We start from the raw sequence: 21,326 nt of genomic DNA, 5'->3' as shown, positions 1-21,326 counted from the left end.
ATATCTATTGTCTACAGCTTTTCTATTCAAGGTCCATTTGATACATTATTAGAGTGTTCCTCTAACAATAAAGAAAGGTAGGAAGTTAGCAAGTGAGTTGGGAAGTGATATGTCAGTTTAATTAATCTAATTAATGGCAGTGGCCTCTGAAAAGATAATGGCCAAAGAGTCTATAAAAAATGTAATTGTTAGTGACAGTTGATTGGCAAAGAAAAAAAACACGAGCACAAAAAGGAAATACAGTGTTGGGCTAAAATCTCAAGATGTAAGAGCAACTATAACTTGAGTTTGATGAACTGAGGTCACTTGGGCTCAGTTCAGTTTCTAGAAAGTGTTAAGATGGAATGGAAGTGGGTGGCAAACCAGTGACCCACCAAGAAGCCCACGTGTAGCCGGAGTTTTCCACAGCACCAACGAGCTTGACTTCAGACAAATCCAAAGAGCGAAAAGTGGAAAGAATCTGTTTTTAACTGCTATTTCCCTGTTGCTAGAGTTTTCCTGCCTGGCCCACAGTCAGGACAAATCTCTGACACCCGCCAGTCCCACAGCCATTCAGACCCAACCAAATAAACACAGAGACTTATATTGGTTACACACTGTATGGCCGTGGCAGGCTTCTTGCTAACTGTTCTTACAGCTTAAATTAATCCATTTCTATTAATCTATACCTTGCCACGTGACTTGTGGCTTACCGGTACTTTACATCTTCCTTGTCCTGATGGCGGCTGGCAGTGTCTCCCTCACCCAGCTTCCTGTTCTCTCAATTCTCCTCTCTGTTAGTCCCACCTATACTTCCTGCCTGGCCACTGACCAATCAGTGATTTATTCATTGACCAATCAGCAACACACTTGACATACAGACCATCCCACAGCATTTCCCCCTGAAGTTCTAAACGTTTTTTTTTCCCAAAATTTCTTGTAAAGAAGTGGTCACAAAAGAAAAGACAACATTTTCTGATTTTGTAGGGTGGTGGAGTTGAATATTTCTTTTCTTTTAGTTTTTTTCTTTTTTTAGAAAAATGTCTCACATATCCCAGGCTGATTTCCAATTCCTTGTGTAAAAGAAGATCTTCAACTTTTGATCCTCCTGCCTCTACCTCAAGCATGCTGGGATACAGGTGTGTGCCAGTGTGCCTGTTTTATGAAGTGCTGGAAAATGGGACCCAGGGCTTCCTGAATGCTGGGCAAGCGCTCTACCATCTGAGCTGCACCTCCTCAGGCATGATTTATTTATTTACTGTGGCTGACCACCTGTTGACAGGTACCGACAAAACTCGTCTGAATTGCTCTTGTGTCATTATCGAACATTGGCAGTGTGCTCTTGGGTGTATTGGCGCATAACTGTAATCTTAGCAGTGAGGGGGCTGGGCATCGAGGAAGCAAGCTGAGAGCAGCTTGGGCTATTCTGGTGAGTTCAGGGTCAGCCAGAGTTACAAAGCCTGGCCCTGTCCAAAATAAAAAGTATGTTTTAAAACAGCAAATTTCTGTCTATCTGTCTGTCTGTCTGTCTGTCTCTGTCTCTCTCTGCAAGGGAGCTGGGAAAGCAAGCCAACTAGTGGTGTACTTGCACTAGCACTGCATAAGTTGGACATGGTGGTACACCCCTGTAATCCCAAAACTCTCAAGATAGAGGCAGGAAAAGCAGAAGTTGGAAGTCATCCTTGGCTACATAGGCAATTGAAGAGCATTCTGGAATACATGGGACCTAAAAAAAAAATCTCTAAGCCAGGTGTTGTAGGGCATGCCTGTTATCAGGGTACTCTGGAGGCTGAGGCAAGAGGTTTTGAGTTTGAACACAGCCTGAGCTACACAGAAACTTTATCTCAACAAATAAATTACTTGGGCTGTTTGCCATGAATGGATTGGAGGACAGAGAAGAGCAGTGGTAGATGTGGCTTTCTATGTGACAGATAATGTAGTTGGGCTTTTCTTTGGGCCACCAGCTCAGCTCACAAAAAGGACATGGAGACTTATGTTAATTATGAAAGCTCAGCCTTAGCTTAGGCTTGTTTCTAACTAACTCTTATAACTTAAATTGACCCATTTCTATTAATTTGCTTTTTGCCTCCTGGCTTTATTAATCTCCGTACTGCCCATCCTGCTTGCTCTGTGTCTCCTGGTGTCTTCTTCCCAGTGTTCTCTCTGCTCAGAAACACTGCCTAGCTATTGGCTGTTCAGTTTTTTATTAAACCAATCAGAGTGACACATCTTCACAGTGTACCAAAAATTCATTCCACAACAAGTTAATGATGGAAGACACACGTGAGAGGTCTTTAGGAATCATACATAACAGGACTGCCTCCCTCTTTATTGGCTCTGAGACCCTGGATAACCACTGTCACTTTGCAAAACTAGTACTAGCCTGACATTGTGGGACACACCTGTTACCTCAGTATTGGGAGCTGAAGTGGAAGGACTGCTGTGCATTTTAAGTCAGCCTGTGTCAAATAGTAAATTCTAGGCCAGCTTGGACTAGTGTGAAACTCTATCTCAAAAAACATAACAAACAAAAACTGTTTATTTATCCATAACATGCTGGCTCTCGGTTGGCAAGATGGTTCAGTTGGTTGGTAAAAGTGCGTGTGGTCAAGCCTAACGACCCAAATTCTCTCCTGGATGCATATAGTGGCAGAAAAGAATTGACTTCCAAAAGTTGGTTTCTGGCCTCCACATGTGGACTGTGGCATGCACATGTCCACATATATACCTACATAGACACACAAACATAAGAGTAATAATTTTTTTTTTTTAATGAAGGCTCCATTCCCAACACTACAGAAAAACAAAATCTGACAATTCTTACAGGATTTTATTTAGTGAACTTAAAAGCTGTCAAGTTCTGAATTTGGTGTCTAACTCACAGGAAACACTCAATACACACTAGATTGTATTTAAAAACTAATCTGCAAGAAGAAGGACAGCTTATGAAGCTGAAGATGCTAATCAGAGGTCAACTCATGATTTATTTGTCAGGAAAGTGAGCACCACTCCCAGCATTAATTAAAACAAACGAGCACAATTACTAGGAACCAGTTAAGCTGAATCCAGGCTTAACTCCTCTTAAAAAACCGTCTCCAGGAAGCATCTTAATTATAATCTCCTGTTGATGATGCCCCGGGGCGGCAGGTACTCACAAGTAATTTATGGTCCACTAATTAGGAGGCTGAGCCTGGTAACCTCTAATTGTGCAATTTGCAAATATTTTCTACATCACAACCTCTTGGAGTTTGTGAATTATGTCCCATTAAAAATTATTGCTAAACTTCAGTTTTCTTGGATTTCCCTGTATATCTTTTTGATTTGTTGTTGTTTGTGGTTCTGTGGCTTGAACCCAAAGTCCCTGTGCACTAAGCAAATGCTTGCTCATTGAGCTACATCCCAGTGAGTTGCTTTGTTTTCTTCTTCTCTTTCTTAGTCTCACCCTGTAGCCCAGGTTGGCCCTGGAGTCTCAGCAATCCTCCTTTGCTTTTGCATTTTAAAAAAGGAACTGGTAATAAGGCGATATCTTCTCATTAGAAAAGCCATCTCAATCACACCATCCAAACAATAAAAAGGCTCTTGTCTTTAGCTACCGTTGCTGGTGGGCAACTGTCAAACTGAAGGACCTTTGTGAATTTTTTCTTGTGGTGAGGGAGCTGGAGTGTGGACAGTGTCTCACTGTGTAGTTCGGGCTGGCCTGGGACTCACTAAGTGGACCAGGCTGGCTTTGAACTCACAGAGATCTGCTTTCCTCTGCCTCCCTAGTGCCGGGATTAAAGGTGTACGCCATCGCTCTCAGCTCTTCCGAAATGAGCAAGGAAAAGGGGATTTCAGTGTGCCTACACCTTCCCCAAAGATCTGAGACAGAGGTTTGATCTCTGTGTGTCCAAAAGGAAGAAGTTCAGGTTGCGTGAGGACACGAAAAAGGTCAGCTATTTGGCGAAAGAGTCCAGGTTTGCAGGAAATGTCATCCACAATGAACAGGGACAGCAGACAAGCCAATGGCACAAATGTCCACGTGGGCATTTACCCCATCAAGGCATTTACCACCCGACTAAAAGCTGGACAAAGACTACCAAAAGGCTCTGGAGTAGAAGGCCAAGCCTCACCAAGCTAGAAGGGGAAGCGGCAAACGTGAGGAAGAGCCTGTAACAGAGAAGATTCAGTCAGAGCCATCTTACACATGCATTCAATTAAACACTGGCTAAATGAAGGAAAACAACAATATAAAGAACACTGGTTACGCGTGCTGGACCTTTGAATCTGGCGAGGGCATTTTCAGGAAAGTCAGTGTTTAGGAAAAAAAGCTGCCAGTGGTTCCCAGGCAATTATGTGAGACTGTGTTCTTTTTTGTTGTAGTCTAAATGACAGACATTCTCTAGTCCAAAAACTCTGCAACAATATATCTTTTAGGTTTTTTTTTTCTCTTTCTTTTGAGCAGGGCATTTTCTTTGGAAGAATTCAACTTCTCACATGGGCAAAATTCTTTCCTCAGGAGGGTTTTTTTTTGAAAAGGTATTTCTGGCTTGTTACTGCTTGGAGCAATTTTTCTATCCTGTTTTAGTATTTTTGAAGCTAAAAAGATCATGCTGATATCTTCATTTAGGAATTTTCCATTCCTAATAAACCCAGTGCTATAATTTTTTCACTGGCATTTTAAATGTTGATTTTGGTATTTGCTATGAGTATGTTGGTAATTCTGGGTTTGCCCCATGGTATGGAGTGATCTTGTTACATCCTGTGTGTATCACTCAACCCCAATGGTTTCTGATAGTCCGAAGCTGTATATAAATACTCCACTTTGGCTGGCTCACATAGTACAGAGTGTGGGGTCAACGCTGTTCTGGCTCATCTCTCACACTGACTACATTTACTGCGGCAGGTTCATTACTTGGAGACTTTTAGCCAGCACTGTAGGCCTTCCCTTTAGGCTTGTAAATGCCTAGTAATTAGAGAGCTGGGTGTGTCCTTTGCAAGCCCATCATCCCAGCACCTGGGACAATGCCACAAGCTCAAAGCCAGCCTGGGCTGCATACCAAGGAAGAAGCCAGCCAGCGTTATACACTACAGGCAAGACCTTGTCTCAAAAAACAAACAAAAGTTCGTACTAGGGCGAGTGTGAAGTGACCTCTATGACCCAGGGCAAGGTACAAATGTCTTATGACTGAAACAAGTCTTTCAGAAAAATTCAGAAAAATACTTATTCACTATCTGAGATGCGTGTGCGTGGTTTTTTTTTTTTTTTTTTTTTTTTTTTTCCTGAGACAGGGTTTTTCTGTGTAGCCTTGGCTGTCTTGGAACTCGCTCTGTAGACCAAGCTGGCCTCAAACTCCTATAGATCCGCCTGCCTCTGCCTCCTGAGTTTGGGATTTAAAGGCGTGCCTTTTTTTTTTTTTTTTTAAGCCAGGGTTTTAGTCTGTCGTCCAGGCTGGCAAACTCGAGGTAATCCTCCTGTCTCAGCCTTCCAAGCTCTGAGTTGACAGGTGTGCGTCCCCACACCCGGCTCTGACCTGAAGACGCACTAGTACCCCTTCGTGGTGTCCGTCTTAGGAAACACTAACAGTAGATTCCTCTAGCAGGCCCGGCTGCAGCAGTCTGTCCAGGAGCCTGCAGAGCGCGGCGTGGCTATCACCAACGTCGCGTCCCGGAGCGCCGGCACCTTCTAGCATCAGTTGCACACCCACCCGAAGGCAGGCTGGGTGGATGATGCAGGGCTCGACCGGCTTCCCTGCTCCCCAGCTCGGCCCCGCCCCTCTCTTCTGGCCCCGGCGAATTCAAATCGGCCCCGCCGAAGCGGCAGAGGACCGAGTGATCGATCGCTCCCGCCTCACAGGCCGCCATTTTTGGAAGGGTGGGAGGAGGAAGGCGGGGAGGCGCGGCGCCGGCTCCGCGGGATGCTGACTGGACTTGGAGGCTAGAGGTAGTACGCCGGGGCCAGGGCGGCACGGTTGGCCGGCGCCCTTCCTCCGGGTGCTCCTGCGGAATGAGGCTTCGGCGCCCGCGCGGGACGACGCGCTTCCTCCTCAGAGCGTGAGTGCGGCGCGCGCGCGCCCTCCGCTGTCAGTTGGCGCGCGCTCCCGTCGTCCCCTCCGCGCGCTCCCCGCGGCCCCCCCCCTCCCCTCCCCGGCCCCCCCGACGCTGGCTCGGCGCAGACGCGCTTGTTTGTTTCTGCAGGAATCCTAGGAGAGGCCGAAGCCGCCGCGATGCCGGGGAAGCTGAAGGTGAAAATCGTGGCCGGTCGCCATTTGCCGGTGATGGACCGTGCCAGCGACCTGACGGATGCCTTCGTGGAGGTTGGTGCCTGGTCCTGTCCGCGGCTCCGTGGAGGGATGCCCACCGCCCCCAGCCCGTGGGCTGTGGCCCTCCGCTCGGGACACGTCCCGCCGCCAGGTTCGCGGCGTCCCTGGGGTCAGGACGCCTCCCGGCCACCTGCCAGTCCGAGGCGTGGCCGCGGAGACGCTCGCCCGCACGACCTCGTTTATGATTAGGAGGTTAAGGGCCATTGCTGCAGCGTGTCCACGCAGCCAGCTCTCGGGGGACACCCGCAGTCCCACGGTGCGACGACGTCCAGCCCTTTCCCCAACACTGTCTGAATCATCCGTGCAAGTCACACACAACAGTGGCGCTTTATCTGCTCTTGTGTAGACTGGTAGGGAGATGAGCTGTCTTAGGGTAATTTATTGCCTTGAGGTAGGAAGTCAATTAAGTGCCATGGATTTCAATTGCAAAATTGCTTTTTAAATCTAATGATTAGTTTAAAAGTCATGCAAATTAGCGCAGGCCTACAGCCCGGAAATTAATAACTCAGAACCTGAAAGAAGCCAGGGAGAAATTATAATAAAAGTTGACATGATGAGGCAGACTATTAGAGCAATAATCATTTGGGCTATTAATGCCTAAGGTTCAAAGATATATGATAGTATACTTCTGCTTAATATAAAATGTTCTTCAAGGTTCTAGAACCGAATTAACTGAAGTTCACCCCATTTTTTTTTATTTTTTATTTTTTAATGACCGTTGTTAAGCTTAACTTCATTTTCATTGAAAAAGGTCTGTTTTCTCTTGGGTCAGATGTTAATAGAGATCTACAGATCACTGGAGTTAGTATTAGGCGGAATGACCCATACAGCTGATATTAATAACTGATAGCTAATGTGTATTGAGCTTCATTATTGCCATATTTGTGCCATATACTTTTAAGTCCTTATCACAGTCCTGCTAGGAGTGTTATCCCATATTATAGGGTTAGGCAGTGGAGGCCTCGGGGTGGTAATAATGTGCCTAAAATTGCTTGGTAAATCTCCACAGCCTAGGGACAGTCTAGTATACTCTTCCTGCCTCTGCAGGCAAGATGATGGATGTTATATTTGACTGAGGGAACTTAATTCTGTATCATAGTTTAAGAAGACTTCCTAAGGAGCTGACAGTTGAGCTGAGCCTTGAGGAATGCCCAGGATTTTTTTTTTTTTCAGGCAAAAGAAAGAGCAAACGCACAGAACGTGGTACATGAAATATCCAGGAAGCCATTTTAGTGTGAGATGCACTTGGAATAAAATGTGGGTCTTGAGGTTGGTGGAGATGAAGCAGGAAAGATGGGTTGGAGTCAAGCCTCATTTTTTATTCTAGTCTCCCGTTGTAAGCAAGAGTAAACCAGGAGAGGGTTTTCCGCAGAAATGAGATTTTTTAAAAATTAGGTTGTCCGTAGGATGGTCTGAATGGGTTTAATATATATTTTATTTAGAGTTTCACTAAACTACCCAGGCTTACCTTGATGTTAAAATCCTGTCTCAAGCCAGCCATGATATTGCACACTCCTAGTTCTAGTGCTTGGGAGGCAGAGGCAGGTGGATCTCTAAGTTTGGGGTCAGTATTGTCTACATGGTTCCAAGGCCAGCTAGGGATACATATTGAGACCCTATCTCAAAAATAAATTAAAAAAAAAAAAATCTTCCTCTGAGCAGCTGGGATTGCAGACAGGTCCCATCAAACCCAGCCCTTCCAGTAACTAGTCCCTGATTGTTGTTTGTTTGCCAGGCCCTGGGCCATTTTGGGTCTAGCTGATTATGTATGATGATTGATGAGGAGGAGTTGGTTTCTGATTTTAATGAACTTTTATCTTGGTGACTAAGACGTTTAAAAAGTAAAGAACTTATTAAGTATTTAATTAGGAAATTATATTGAAATTAAAATTAGGAAAAGATTGTTATGAGTGCCACAAGAGAATACAAGAGAGAATGATAAGGAACATCAGTTTTAGGTTGAATAATCAGGATCAATCAAGCAAACACCTGTTGGAGGGAAGCATCGGCTACTGAGAGACGATAGTTTGTGTCAAAGGATGAGGAGGCAGGAGAGAAGCTGGAGGAGACTGGTGTGTTATGGGAGGGAAGGAGTATGTAGTAGACATCTTTTAGGAAGAGGAGGGAGAGCAGTGTGAGGCACAGTGGGGAAGTGCTCAGGTGGCTGGTGCTGCATGGCTGTGGTTAAGATTTGAGCTTTATACGTTCAGTGGGTAACTTCTATTACATGGCACTTGATTTGCAGCGTGTTGTATCCAGTGGAGTGTCTGTTGTAGTTCAAATAGGTCCACGTGGTGGATTTGGTAATAGAAAGCAGTGGATAAATTCCAAATCTATTTTGAAAGTAGATTAGAGCATTTGTTGGTAGATTGGAGCCAGCGACCGAGCAAAGGAGAACTAAGGCAATACGTAGCTTTCTGGAGTAGACAAGTCATTTTCTGGAGCTTTGCAGGAGGATATGGATGGACTGAGGAGACAGTTTCCATCTGGGCATGTTAGATTTGAGATGTCTTTTAATAACATTTGTCAAAGAGGAAATCGGATTTGTGACTGTGATGTTCAAAAGAGCAGTTTGAATTAGAAGTGAGGCCAGCATTGCTCAATTCTGTGAGACCAAGCACTTTATTATTTTTGTGGTTGAGTTGTAGATTAAAAGTGCTTCAATTCATGTTACCCACATCCCCTTTAATAAAACGTATTTTGCTTTTGTTTGTTTGTTTTTTGAGGATTTCTTTGTGTAGCCTGGTGTCATGGAACTCTGAGATTCACCTACCTCAGCCTCCGAAGTGCTGGGATTAAAGGTCTTCGCCACCACACTTGGCTTTTTAAAAATATTATTTGTGTATGTATATGTGTGTGTGTGTGTGTGTGTGTGTGTGTGTGTGTGTGTGTGTGTGTGTATGAATGTGCACATGCTACAGCTTGAGAATAGAGGTTAAAGGACAATTTTTGGGAGTTGATTTTCTCCTGTTGATTTCAGGGATCAAATTCAAGTTGTTAGGCTGTGTGGCAAGGTCTTTACCTGCTGAGCTATCTAGCTGACCCTATATCACATATTTTGAAGTCTCTCTTGAGCCATACTCATAGAAAATATAATTTATCTGTACTCATGATAAATGAGCACTGGGTTCAAATAGTATGACACGGTTTATGTGTGTGTGTGTCTGTGTGTTATTTTAGTATTGAAGTATTTATAAATGTAGTAGAAAATGGGAACTAATCAGATTGGGTCATTGGCTAGTTATTGAGCTCTGGTGTATATCAGACACTGTAGTGGATGCCAGGGATATAGTGATGAATGCAAAAAGAATTTCTCCTTTTGGGAGGAGGAGGTAATTTATATGTAATATAATTAAATAGGGTTCTAGATGGTGAGAAAATTGGTCTGGGAATGTCTCTTGTGGATAAAATCATGTGAGTAAGAATATCATATAGAAAGACGGTTGTATGGGCTGGAGAGATAGCTGAGTGGTTAAGAACACCGAGTTATCTTTCGGAGGACCCTGGTTCAATTAATTCCCAGCACCCATATGGCCATTCACCATGTCTGTAACTCCAGTTCCAGGGAATCTGACTCCCTCTCTGGCCTCCACAGACACTAGACATGCATGTGGTAAACAGACATCCACGCAGACAAAACATCCATACATGTAAATAAAAATTAAAAAAAAACCTTACATAAAACTCTGGCCAGGCGGTGGTGGCGCTCGCCTTTAATCCCAGCATTTGGAAGGCAGAGGCAGGAGGATCTCTGTGAGTTCGAGGCCAGCCTGGGCTGTACAAAGTGAGTTCCAGGAAAGGCGCAAAACTACACAAAGAAACCCTGTCTCGAAAAACCAAAAAAACAAAAAAAACCTCTGATTTGTAAAACTAACTTGGAGTCTAGGTAGATTTCCTTTGAGACAGTCTTACTATGTAGCCCAGGCTGGCTCTGAAGTCTCCAGATCTCCAAGTGCTGGGATTTCAGACTTGTGCAGCCATGCCTGGCTTTAGATTTTTAGTCATGTGACTATCTATTGGGCTGTTAAAAAACCATGACACGGGGGAAATTACTGTTGGGAGTCTTGCATTGCAGTATACCCAGTGGTCCGATCTTATGTACTGTCTCACTTTCTCCAAAACAAGGCTAGAAATTTCTCAAACTTGAGGCTAGTGAGATGGTTTAGCAGGCAATGGTGCTTGTAGCCAAGTCTGGCAACTGAGTTCAGTCTCCAAACCTGCATGTGTGGTGGAAGGAAAGGACTGACTTCCAGAAGTTGTCCTCTGACCTTCACAGGCGCATGTGCACACACAAACATATATACACACGCATGAAGAAATGTCAGTTAATTGGTGTAATAAAAGAGGTTTCTAACACCCACTTAGGGGTTGGCCCTGTCCTCTAACTTGTTAGAGAAGTAGGATATATCTGTCCTTGAAAACACTTGACATTGAAGACAGGGTCATTTAAAGATGGGATGTGGTGGCACATGTCTTTTTCTCCAGAAGCAAAGTCGGGTGGATCTCTGAGTTTGTGGCCAGCCTGGTCTACATAGATAGTTCCATGCCAGCCAGAGCTATATAGTGAGACTGTCCCAAAAAACAAGTCATTTGAGTAGGAGCATAAAGGGAAGGAAACTGTTAATGGGTATGTGAAGAATAAGGAAAAGAATGAGTGATGGTTTAGGTTGGAGAAGAAGTTTCTAGAAAGAGGAAGCCCTCAGTTTTAAAAAATAATTTATTTTATGTGTATGAATGTTTTGCCTGCATGTATATATGTACACCACATGCTTGATTGATGTCCAAGGAGATCAGAAGAGAGCATCAGTCCTGTGGAACTGGAATTGAAGACAGCTCTGCAAGAGCACCTCTTAGCCACTGAACCATCTCTCCAGTCCCAACCCTCAATTATTAACACCTTGAAGCAATTAAGAAAACATGGAATTGTCTAGATGGGTCACTATGGAAATTGTTACTAATCTTGTAAAGTCTAAAGACTTCCAGAGAACTGGGATGCTTGGAGTGAGAAAGCAGTATGAATTGGCAACTGTTGCAAAAAATATGGCTTTGAAGAGAGGAGAGAAATCTGTGGTCCTTAACGTGTATATAGCTTTTAGTAATTAAAGACATAAGCTTCTCAGCATATTTGTCTAATAGGAATAATCCAGGAGGAAGGAGAAAATGAGAGCAGGAGGAGGAGGATAATAGAAGATTACAGTTAAAGGGATAAGTTATAGGATGTGGACTGTAAGTGTTACAAGCTCCCAGGAGAGGGAGATAACAGAACCTAGGTATCCAGCTCCTAATGAGAAACCCCCTCCCTCCTTCCTGCCTTGCCAGTGTCAGGCTATAGGTGTGCACTGCCACACTTGGCAGGTTACGAGAACTTTTGATGCTGCATCTGGAGGATAGTTAAATGTCCATGGGTACATAGAAAAGTGCTCTTTGAGTGACTAGGGCAAACCTGGTGCAGGCGAAGCCAGGTATAAAACACATGTCATTGGAAGGAGAGTTGGTGTTGAATAGATTGGGAAGTAAGTCCCGTTTGGTGAAGGAGGTTCAGATTGCTAAGCAGTCTTGAAGTCAGGGCAAGAAGTCTGTTTAGCAGCCCTCTCAACTAGTTCCTACTGACCACTGTTGTCTCTGAGACTCAGTGTGCTGCCATACTATAAACTGCTGTCCAGTGTGCCCGGAGTCTCCTCCCTTGTCTGATATACTGTAGGAGCACTTATGTTTATTCCCAGATTGGTTTTTGTCAACTACATTTATTATTGTAATTTATGTGTAAATTGATAAACTGAGTTTTAAAAGTTAATGCTGTATAAAGATTTATAGAAATAGTCACTGATAATTGTCCTTGAATTAGGAGAAAAGATTAAAAATAGAATTCTTTGTTTACATTAAAATGTAAATTAAAATTAAAAATTTAAAAATATTACAACCAATTTTGAATTGTGCCACCACATACATATACACCAGATCACAGGTCCTATCAGTGTAGTTTATGCTTCTGATGTTAAACTATCAATAGTAGACCTGTATTTAAGAGCATTAGCTTCAAAGACAAGTGCATGTTTTTATATTTCATTGTAAAAGTCATGCAATTTGTAATTAGAAAGTGTGTGTGTGTGTGTGTGTGTGTGTGTGTGTGTGTGTGTGTTGTACACATGCCATGGTGCACACGTGACAGTCAGCGGGCTCTTTTCGCTAACCATGGGTTCTGGGGATGAAGCTCAGGTCGTCAGGCTTGCAATTCATTTTCCTACTGAACTTAAGTTTTTAGTGATTCTGTGATCTAACAAAATTTGCTAGACTAACAGATCAAGTGTTGGTCCAAGTTGTGTTGGCTGAGGGGATTTCTCCTCTATGATGTGAAGACCGAACAGTAAAGATCATTGTTCCTGAGCAGGGCATGATGTTGCTCAGTGGTGAAATGTGTAAGACCCTCCGTTTTATCGCCACCATGGACAAAAACCAAAAAGTTCTTTTCGCAGCAATCTCTAAGATGAATAAGACAAGGTTTTTTTTTTTTTTTTTACAAGGGAAATTTTAATAAATAGGTATTCATATTAATGTTCATGCTACAAATTGGCTAAATCATGCTGTCATTTTGTGTTCATTCAAGAGTCTGAGGGGAAAATAAATATTTGATCAATAGTTTCCATCATACTGGGTCTTTTCATGGGTAATATGTAATCATGAAATGTCCTTGCAACTCTCCTTTTTAGAGGAAAGAGCTGATTTGAAGAGATTAAATAACATCAGCAGAAAATGCTCTATTTCACTATAGGACTCTCAGTTAAAATCCCTGCTGCTCTAAAGGAAGTTGTAATGTTTGTTTAATTGCTGAGTAATAAAATCTCTTTTGAAGTAAATAAGACTGTAGGAACTATGGTTCTCTCTGGAAGGGGGAATCACACAATGGCCACGTGTGGTCTAACTTTTCCCCTTTTTTGTTTGTCTATTGAAGTGTGGGGATTGTAGATTTTTAAGTTATCTTGAGTGGACAGTTGACCAAAATATATATATATATATATATATATATATATATATATATATATATATATATATATATACAGCTACTGTTGTGGAGAAAAGAGGGTTGGGAACTTAGAACTTAAAACATGTGTGCTCTCTTTGCCAGTGAGCCAGAACCCTTAAATATATTTGGCATTTGAGTGGGTATATAATTCTAGCACACCTTTTTCTTCAATGTTTATAGCAGTTTTAGATAAACTAAATAATGTATCTAAAGTACTTAGAAGCCTGCTCTTCCTTGAATGCGGTGGTGTTATGATTAGACCAGGCCTCTGTAAACCTGTGGACAGAAGACAAAAGCTGAAAGTGCATGTGAAGCTGGCAGCGGCTACCACCTCTGGGCTGCATGTTTTCATGTCCTGTTGTAAATGCCCTCCATCAGTAAGAAAACATTTGAATGTTTTTAACCAGTATTAAAGATTGTCAGATGACTTGATCACAGGGTGATCACAGAGTGGGTACAGTCACGTCAGCATGTACATTCTTCCTGAAACCTCAATGGGGGTATCAGAGCGGGAGTGGAGTTTACACACAGGTCACAGTGGTCCTTCCTGGAACACTTGCAACTATCCCAGTCACAGTTGAGCACATCTCTTAACAGAAATCTTTTTACACTGTTATATTGTTACAGGGGTGATTGAGTAGTGGCTGAGTCAGGTGGCCCTTGGAACTAGATTTTTATTTTTTTTATTTTTATTTTTATTTTTTTTTTTGGTTTTTCGAGACAGGGTTTCTCTGTGTAGCTTTGCGCCTTTCCTGGAACTCGCTTTGGAGACCAGGCTGGCCTCGAACTCACAGAGATCCGCCTGGCTCTGCCTCCCGAGTGCTGGGATTAAAGGCGTGCGCCACCACCGCCCGGCTGGAACTAGATTTTTAGTTTCTCATTTCCTGGTGCTTGAAGTTTCTCTCTTCCTGAGGCTTGGGGGTGTAAGCCTGAAGGGCTAGGGTCTTTCAGTAATAACATGTAAAAATTTTTTTTTGTTCTTAAATTTGTCTTTAAATTATTTTTTTACTCTTTAATCCAACTGCCTAGGTACCAAGTACTTTAAACTGTAAAACTAAGTATAACAATATGCAGAAGAGAAAAGTACAGTTTTGTGTAGTTTAAATTTCTTAGACTAAGCAATAAGATCAGCAAGTGTAATTCTTAGCTGATTGAAGCAGCATTTGTAAGTATTTATATATACATTATTGTGCTATGTAAGTATTGTGATAAAATGGCAGCAGCCTTTAATTTCTCTCAAGGTCAGTCAAAGTCCTTGTTGGCAAAGGTGAGGGCCTAGAGGAAGGGCTTAAAGGGTAGATAGGAGACAGCAAGGTGGCAATGGGTAAAGGTGTCCTCCGCCAAGCCTGAGGACCTCAGTTTAATGCCTGGGACCTACACAGTAGAATACACACACACACACACACACACACACACACACACACACACACACACACACACACACACTAAATGAATGTGGTTAAAATTTTTATTAAAAGAGCCTTTAAAAAAAAAGATTGAATTTAGAATCATAGAGGCAGGTTAGGAAGCCACTTTTGGTATGTTGCTCTCAGGCTTCTTGTCCACTTCCAAATCTAGTCTGAGCTTTCACAGTTGATTTTTTTGGGGGGTGGAGGAGCAAATACCAGGGGCTTAACTTGCTCTCTTCCCTCTTTAGTTTTGGGTCTTTTTGATTTAGTGCATACCAGGATTACTGTGAACTGAAATAGTCTCTCCATACAGCTCCATTGATTGTCCTTTAGGATGTGAACATAAAATACAGTAGTTTACCACTGAGCACTGTGTGCACAAGTAAGGGATGTAAAAAATAATAAGTGCGAGGAAGTTAGAAAACAAGGAACTATTACTCCGTCCTTGTATTAATGGGTGTGTTTCTGGCTTCTCTTGCTTAGATGCTAAGAGGATGTCTTCTTTACCTTCTGGTTTTGTTGTAGCTTCTTCCTCAAGTAGACATGCCAACTCCTTCCTCAGGGCTGATGTCAGGATGCATGTTTTCTGTTTTCTGTGGAGCTGGTCAGGTAGACCAGTAGGCGATCCTTTGTACCTTGTATCCTACTTACTTACCTGGGCATATCAACCTTCTTTTTTTAGGATGACTGTCTTTTCCCCTTTATTTTGCTAACCCTCACTTTGTTAGCTGCTACTAACATTTGCTACCCCTCCCCGAAACACCCCCCTCCCAGTTTTGTAATGCAAACATTACTACTATTTCCAAAACCTCTCTCTATGCAGACGAGACTGGCTTTGAACTTAGAGATCAGACTCCTCTGCCTTCTGAGTGCTGGGATTAATGGTGTGTGCCACCACTCCCAGCCTAGCATTTACTCCTGGTTTTGGTATTTGTATTTGAATAGTTTCTTCTTTTTTTTTTTTTTTAGGTAAAATTTGGTAATACAACCTTTAAGACAGATGTGTACCTCAAGTCACTCAATCCTCAGTGGAACTCGGAGTGGTTTAAATTTGAGGTAAGCTGTTGAATATCTCTGTTGTTTGGGTGTACCTTTTTTTCCTGGGAATGATAAAGACTTTCTACTTTAAGTATACTAGATTTTATACCTGAGAAGTAGTTCCTTTTTTGTTTATTGAGAATATTGAACTTTTTTTTTTTGAGACAGGGTTTCTCTGTGTATCCACCCTGGCTGTCCTGTAGAGCAGACTGGCTTGGAATTCACAGAAATCCATCTGTCTTTGCCTCCCAAGTGCTGGGCTTAAAAGTGTATTCCACCACCACCTGGTTGGAATATTGAGCTTTTGAAGCATTACATCATAGTTAAAATATATGCTAATGAAGGAGAAAAATGGGTTCCTCATAGTCATTTTGTGCTTGTAGTTTTCTTTGGGTCCTAGCATGTATCAAATCTGAAGAACAATGTACACACTTAGACAAAGTTTTCTTCTTTTAACTACTTTATATCTTTAATGTCACTAAGGTTGGCCTTGAACTCCTGATCCTCCTCCCAAGTACTAGGATTATAGGCGTCTGACACCAAGCCTGATTTTAACCAGTTTTGTTTTTTTTGTTTTGAGGCCAAATCTTGCAATATTATCCATGCTGGCCTTGAACTGAGACCCTTCTGCCTCAGCCTCCCACATAGCTGATGCATTCCACCCTGCTCAGCTTCATTTTAGGTACACCTCAATAGTACTAACTACATTTATAGTGTTTTGCAAACATTACTACTATTTCCAAAACGTTTTTATTACCCTAAACAGAAACTGTACTCTTTGAGCCATAATTTCCATTCCCTTTTTTCTAGACCCTGGTAACTTCTGATCTGCTTCCTGTTTCTTTGAATTTGCTTATGCTGGAACTCATCATGTAGTTGAGGATGACCTTGAATTTCTGGTTCTTCTGCTTCTATCTCCAGAGTTCTGGGATCACAGACATTTGTTTTTAAACTTTATTTTATGTGTATAGTTGTTTTGCTTGTCTATATGTTTGAACACCGTGTATGTGCATGGTGCCCAAAGAGGCTTGGAGAGTTACCACTTAGCCATCTCTCCAGCCCCTAGGGCTTTTCCCCCCATCCCCTTGAGATAGGGTTTCTCTGTGTAGCCTTAGCTGGCCTTGAACTCACAGAGATCCACCTGCCTCTGCCTTCCAAGTACTAGGATTAAAGACATGCACCACCACCCAGTTTTTTTTATTATTGAATTGTAGAAGTTGTGTGTGTGTGTGTGTGTGTGTGTGTGTGTGTGTGTGTATTCATATGTGTATTTGTACTAGGGACTGAGCTTTGGGCTTTATATGTTTTATATATTTTTATTGTCTGTTCCTATCATATACCACTTGTAGATGCTTCTTCTGTTCGGTAGGTTTTACTTTTTTAATAATTTTTTGATGTACAGATTCTTTTGATGCAGTTCAGTACATACAGATTCATGTTGCTGTTTATGCTTTTGGTATTAAAAACCCACTCCATGTGTTTTCTTCTAAGAATTTCATGGTTTAGCACTTATATATAGGTCATTGATTAATTTTCAGTTAACTTCTTTAGTGGTATGAGGTAACTGGCTAGCTAATTTCTTTTTTGTATGTATAGAAATTCAGATGTTTAATCCCCATATGTTAAGAGACTTCTTTCTCCATTAAGAGCCTTAGCACTCTTCACAAGTCAGCCCGGGGCTGGAGAGATGGCTTAGTGGTTAAGAGCACTGGCTGCTTTTCCAGGTGATCTACCTGAGTTGGTACCTGGCATTCATGTGGGCATCTCACAACTGCCTAGAGAGCTCCTGAGGAACCAATGCTGTCTTCTGGCCTCATTGACCACTTGTACTCACATATGCACCTGTGAACTAACTCTCTCTCTCTCTCTCTCTCTCTCTCTCTCTCTCTCTCAAGTCAGCACAGGGGTTATATGTGAGCTATATATCAAGACTAGGGATTAATTCTCATTGGCTGTGATTGCTGTGGGTTATTGGAAGCAGTTGTGACTCTATGGGGTTTGTTGGCTCACAGAGGGTCAAGGATGATGAAGGTGGGGCAGAAGTTGAGGTTCTGGTACAGAAGAGCCTGGCTAAGTGGCAGGTTCTGAGATGGAAGGATTGGGTGGAGAGGGTTGGGGAGTGCTCATGTCCAAGCACACCTGCACCTGGAGATTTTTTCTAAGGTGGAGGTGCTTCCTATCTCCTCATCCAGGCCTGTGTTCTCCTCCTCCTTTCCCCCTGCACTTTGTCTCCTGTGCAGTAGTGATCCTTTCTTGGCATCATGGGATGTTGATGACTTCTGGAGTATCTCTCCCTTATCCTAATCCAGTCTCTCTTGTTCTGCCTAGGATGTATTAGTCTTTCTAGCTCTGTAGCTTCTTTATGGTTGTTCTCTGAAAAAAACATCATGTACCTGGCTATCTCCTGGTAGTATCTGCCTTTTCCCTTTGTGTACCTATTCATTTTTAAGTAGATTGTGTCATTTTCTGACATGTCCAACTCCACCGTTGTACATTTTGGAGACAGGGTAATGAAGCATTGAAGAAGCTTTCACTTAAAATATACTAGAGTGCTTTCGCTCCTCGATATCTCCATTGTGGTCCTAGGTAGTGCAGAGAATGATTCCTGTGTCTTCTTTTCTGAGACTTGCTTTGCAGTCATTGTGTAAGCCTGGGTAAAATGTAGCCCTGTGCCCTTTAAGGAAAGAGAATGAGGTACAGCAGAGTGTTGACTGGTTTGAAGGTTGCTTTGGTTTTGCTACTAGTCTTCTAACCTACCAGAGAAGGAAGGAAATCACACTGCTTTGCTCCTGGTCAATGGCAGGATTGTGATCTCTCCTTTAGTGCCGGAAAGCTTATTCTATAAGAGTCGGGATGCTGGCTAGCTGCCTGTTGTGAAATACTGAGGTCCAAATGGAGAAAATAGAAGTCCTATTCTTGGTACTTGCTAATTTATACATGTATGTACACATGCTGCCCATTTTGAGCTTCCATTTTCCTCAGTGTGTATCCTTTCAGAGGGTGGCTATAATAATGTGTTCATACAGGAAAGTTATGTGTATGTTAATATGAGCTGGCACCAGTGAAAGTGGATGATATTCTTAAATGAGTTAGGCATAGAGTTGTTTGAATATTGGCATTTTGAGACAGTTGCATCCTTTAGATAATATAGAGGTGTAAGTGGTATAGATATGCTATCTTAGTCACTGTTCTGTTGCTGTGAAGATATACCATGACCAAGGCAACACTTATAAGAGAAAGCATTTTGGGGGCTTGCTTGCAGTTTCAGAGGTTTAGTCCATTACCCTCATAGTAGGAGCAGATGTGTGCTAGAGGAGTAGCTGAGAGCTACAATCCTGATCCACAGGCAGAGATAGACTGAACTTGCTGTGGGCTTTTGACACCTCAGAGCCCATCCCCAGTGATACACTTCCTTCAAGAAGGCCACACTTCCTAATCCTTTTAATCCTTTCAAATAGTACCATTCCCTAGTGACTAAGCATTCAAATAGATAAGCCTGTGGAGGCCATTGTTATTCAAAACACCATATTCTGTTCCCTGGCTCCCATAGGCTTATAGCCATATCATAATGAAAAAAATGCATTCTAAAAGTCCCCATAGTCTATCAGTCTCAACAGTTTTAATTTAAAAGTCCAAAGTTTGAAGTCTCTTCTGAGACTCATGACAATCTCTTAACTGTAATCTCTGGTAAAATCAAAATAAAAAAAGCAGATCACATACTTCCAACATATAATGGCATATAATACATATTACCAGTCCAAAAGTGGGCTAAGGGAGCATAGTGGAGAAGTACTAGACAAAAGCAACACCTAAAATCATCAGGGCAAATTCCAAACTATACATTTTCATGAATGATATCAAAGCAATTTTCAGATCTCCAACTCCTTTCAGTTTTGTTGACTGCATCACACTTCTGTGTGGGCTAGTTCCACACCTGGCCTGCAGCTCTCCTTGGCAGGTATCCCACAACTCTGGCATCTCCAGCATCTTGGGGTCTCCAAGGCAATTCAGGCTTCACCCTCACAGCTTCACACAATGACCTCTTTGGGCCTTCATGCAGAGACACCCCTGACTCACACTTGGTCTCAGCAGCTTTCCTTAGCCACGGAGGGAGATTTCACAACTCTTTCTTGTATCCTTGACTTATAAGCTAGATCTACATGGCCAAAGCTGCCAAGTTCTTCTACTAACTGGGGCTAGAGCATAGCCCCGTCATTCAAATACATTTTCGTCAGTTTTCTGTTTTTGATGATTTCCTTCACTGCTTAAGTTTTCCTAAATTACTTTTCACAAGTTGGAGGTGAACTGAGTGGGGTCTTGCCCTGAGGTCATCATTCCCTTTATTCCATTTAGCATCAGGCTTTTGTTTAAACTTTTTATCTCCTTGCACACTGGACTCAGCTCCATTACACTTCCTGGTGCTCCTTTTTTCCTCAAACTGTACATTTTGTATTTTTCCTTTCTTAGCTTGCTCCTTTTAATTACAGATCTGCATAAGAATGATCACTTAGTAAGCACATGACAAAGTCAATACTAGGCTATTTTGAAATCTCCTCTGCCAGTACCATTAATCCCAAACTCTTCAATTTAGCAGATTTTTTTTGGACAAGGGCAGAAAGCATCCACATTCTTCTCCAAAATATCTCAAGAACAGTCTCTAGCCCATTTACTAATATCCTCCTTCTCTGACACTTCTCAAGCAAGGCCATTATAATCTGCATCATTCTCAGCACTACTGTCTTCCATGCGTCTACTACTTTGTCCCATTAATCACCACTTAAAACTTTCAGTTGCTTTCCTAATCCAAAGTCCATATTCTGTCAACAAGCACCATGGTCAGGCCTGTCACAGCAATACCCCACTCCTGGTACTACCTTCTGACTTAGTCACTGTTCTATTGCTGTGAGAAGACACCATAATCAAGGCAACATTAATAAAAGAAAGTATTTAATTGGGGGCTTGCTTACAGTTTCAGAGGTTTAGCCCATTGCCATCATGAACTAAATGGGAGCAGGCATGGTTCTAGAGAAAGTAGCTGAGAGATACATCCTGATTTGCAGAGAGAGAGGGAAGAGGGGGGGAAGAGGAAGAGACACACATAGACACAGACTGACTGAGACTGCACCTCTCATGGGCCTTTGAAACCTCAAAGCCCACCCCCAGTGACACACTTACTCCCAAAGGCCACACCCCCTAATCCTTTTAATCCTTTTAAATAATGCCACTCTGGTGACTAAACATTCAAATATATGAGTCTATGGGGGCCATTCTTATTCAAATACCACACATGCTAAATAGACAAAACTGCAGGTTGAAAAGCTATTTACACTTTAGCTCACAGCCAATAAGATATTTGCCTGGGAAATTGTCATATCGGACAGTGGTTGCCATTCCTAATGATCTCCATGTGGGCTGTGCCTATATTTCTCAAAAGAACCACTTCCAAGCAGCTTGGCTGTGTCTGAGTTTTCTACCAAGGGACTCAGTTGCAGGAACTGTTCTTCCCTGAAGTAGCTTTTCTTTGAAGGTTTCCAAGAGATGGATCCCTTTAAGAGGTTTCCCACCTTACCATGCTCTGGG

The 21,326-nt window shown here is 42.4% G+C and overlaps 1 protein-coding gene across 36 annotated transcripts in view; it reads left to right on the top strand.

Moving 5' to 3' along the window:
* The first annotated feature begins 5,806 nt into the window (after positions 1-5,806).
* C2cd5 (C2 calcium dependent domain containing 5) overlaps positions 5,807-21,326 on the top strand; it is a 146,144-nt gene continuing 130,624 nt past the window's right edge. For 7 of the 36 annotated variants that reach the window (XM_052719090.1, XM_052719083.1, XM_052719084.1 and 4 more), the window contains exons 1-3: positions 5,821-6,009; positions 6,154-6,272; positions 15,678-15,764. In XM_052719090.1, coding sequence (XP_052575050.1) covers positions 6,183-6,272; positions 15,678-15,764 — 177 coding nt within the window. In that variant the 5' untranslated portion in view covers positions 5,821-6,009; positions 6,154-6,182. Of the gene's footprint in view, positions 6,010-6,153; positions 6,273-15,677; positions 15,765-21,326 lie in introns of all 36 variants that reach the window. The other 29 variants (XM_052719093.1, XM_052719086.1, XM_052719094.1 and 26 more) reach the window with 11 other exon arrangements.

The sequence above is a fragment of the Peromyscus californicus genome, unplaced genomic scaffold, assembly GCF_007827085.1.
Source record: "Peromyscus californicus insignis strain IS unplaced genomic scaffold, ASM782708v3 Scaffold_6__1_contigs__length_162567912, whole genome shotgun sequence".
In the NCBI taxonomy this organism is placed as follows: Eukaryota; Metazoa; Chordata; class Mammalia; order Rodentia; family Cricetidae; genus Peromyscus; species Peromyscus californicus.
This window is presented reverse-complemented; position numbering and strand designations above follow the sequence as displayed.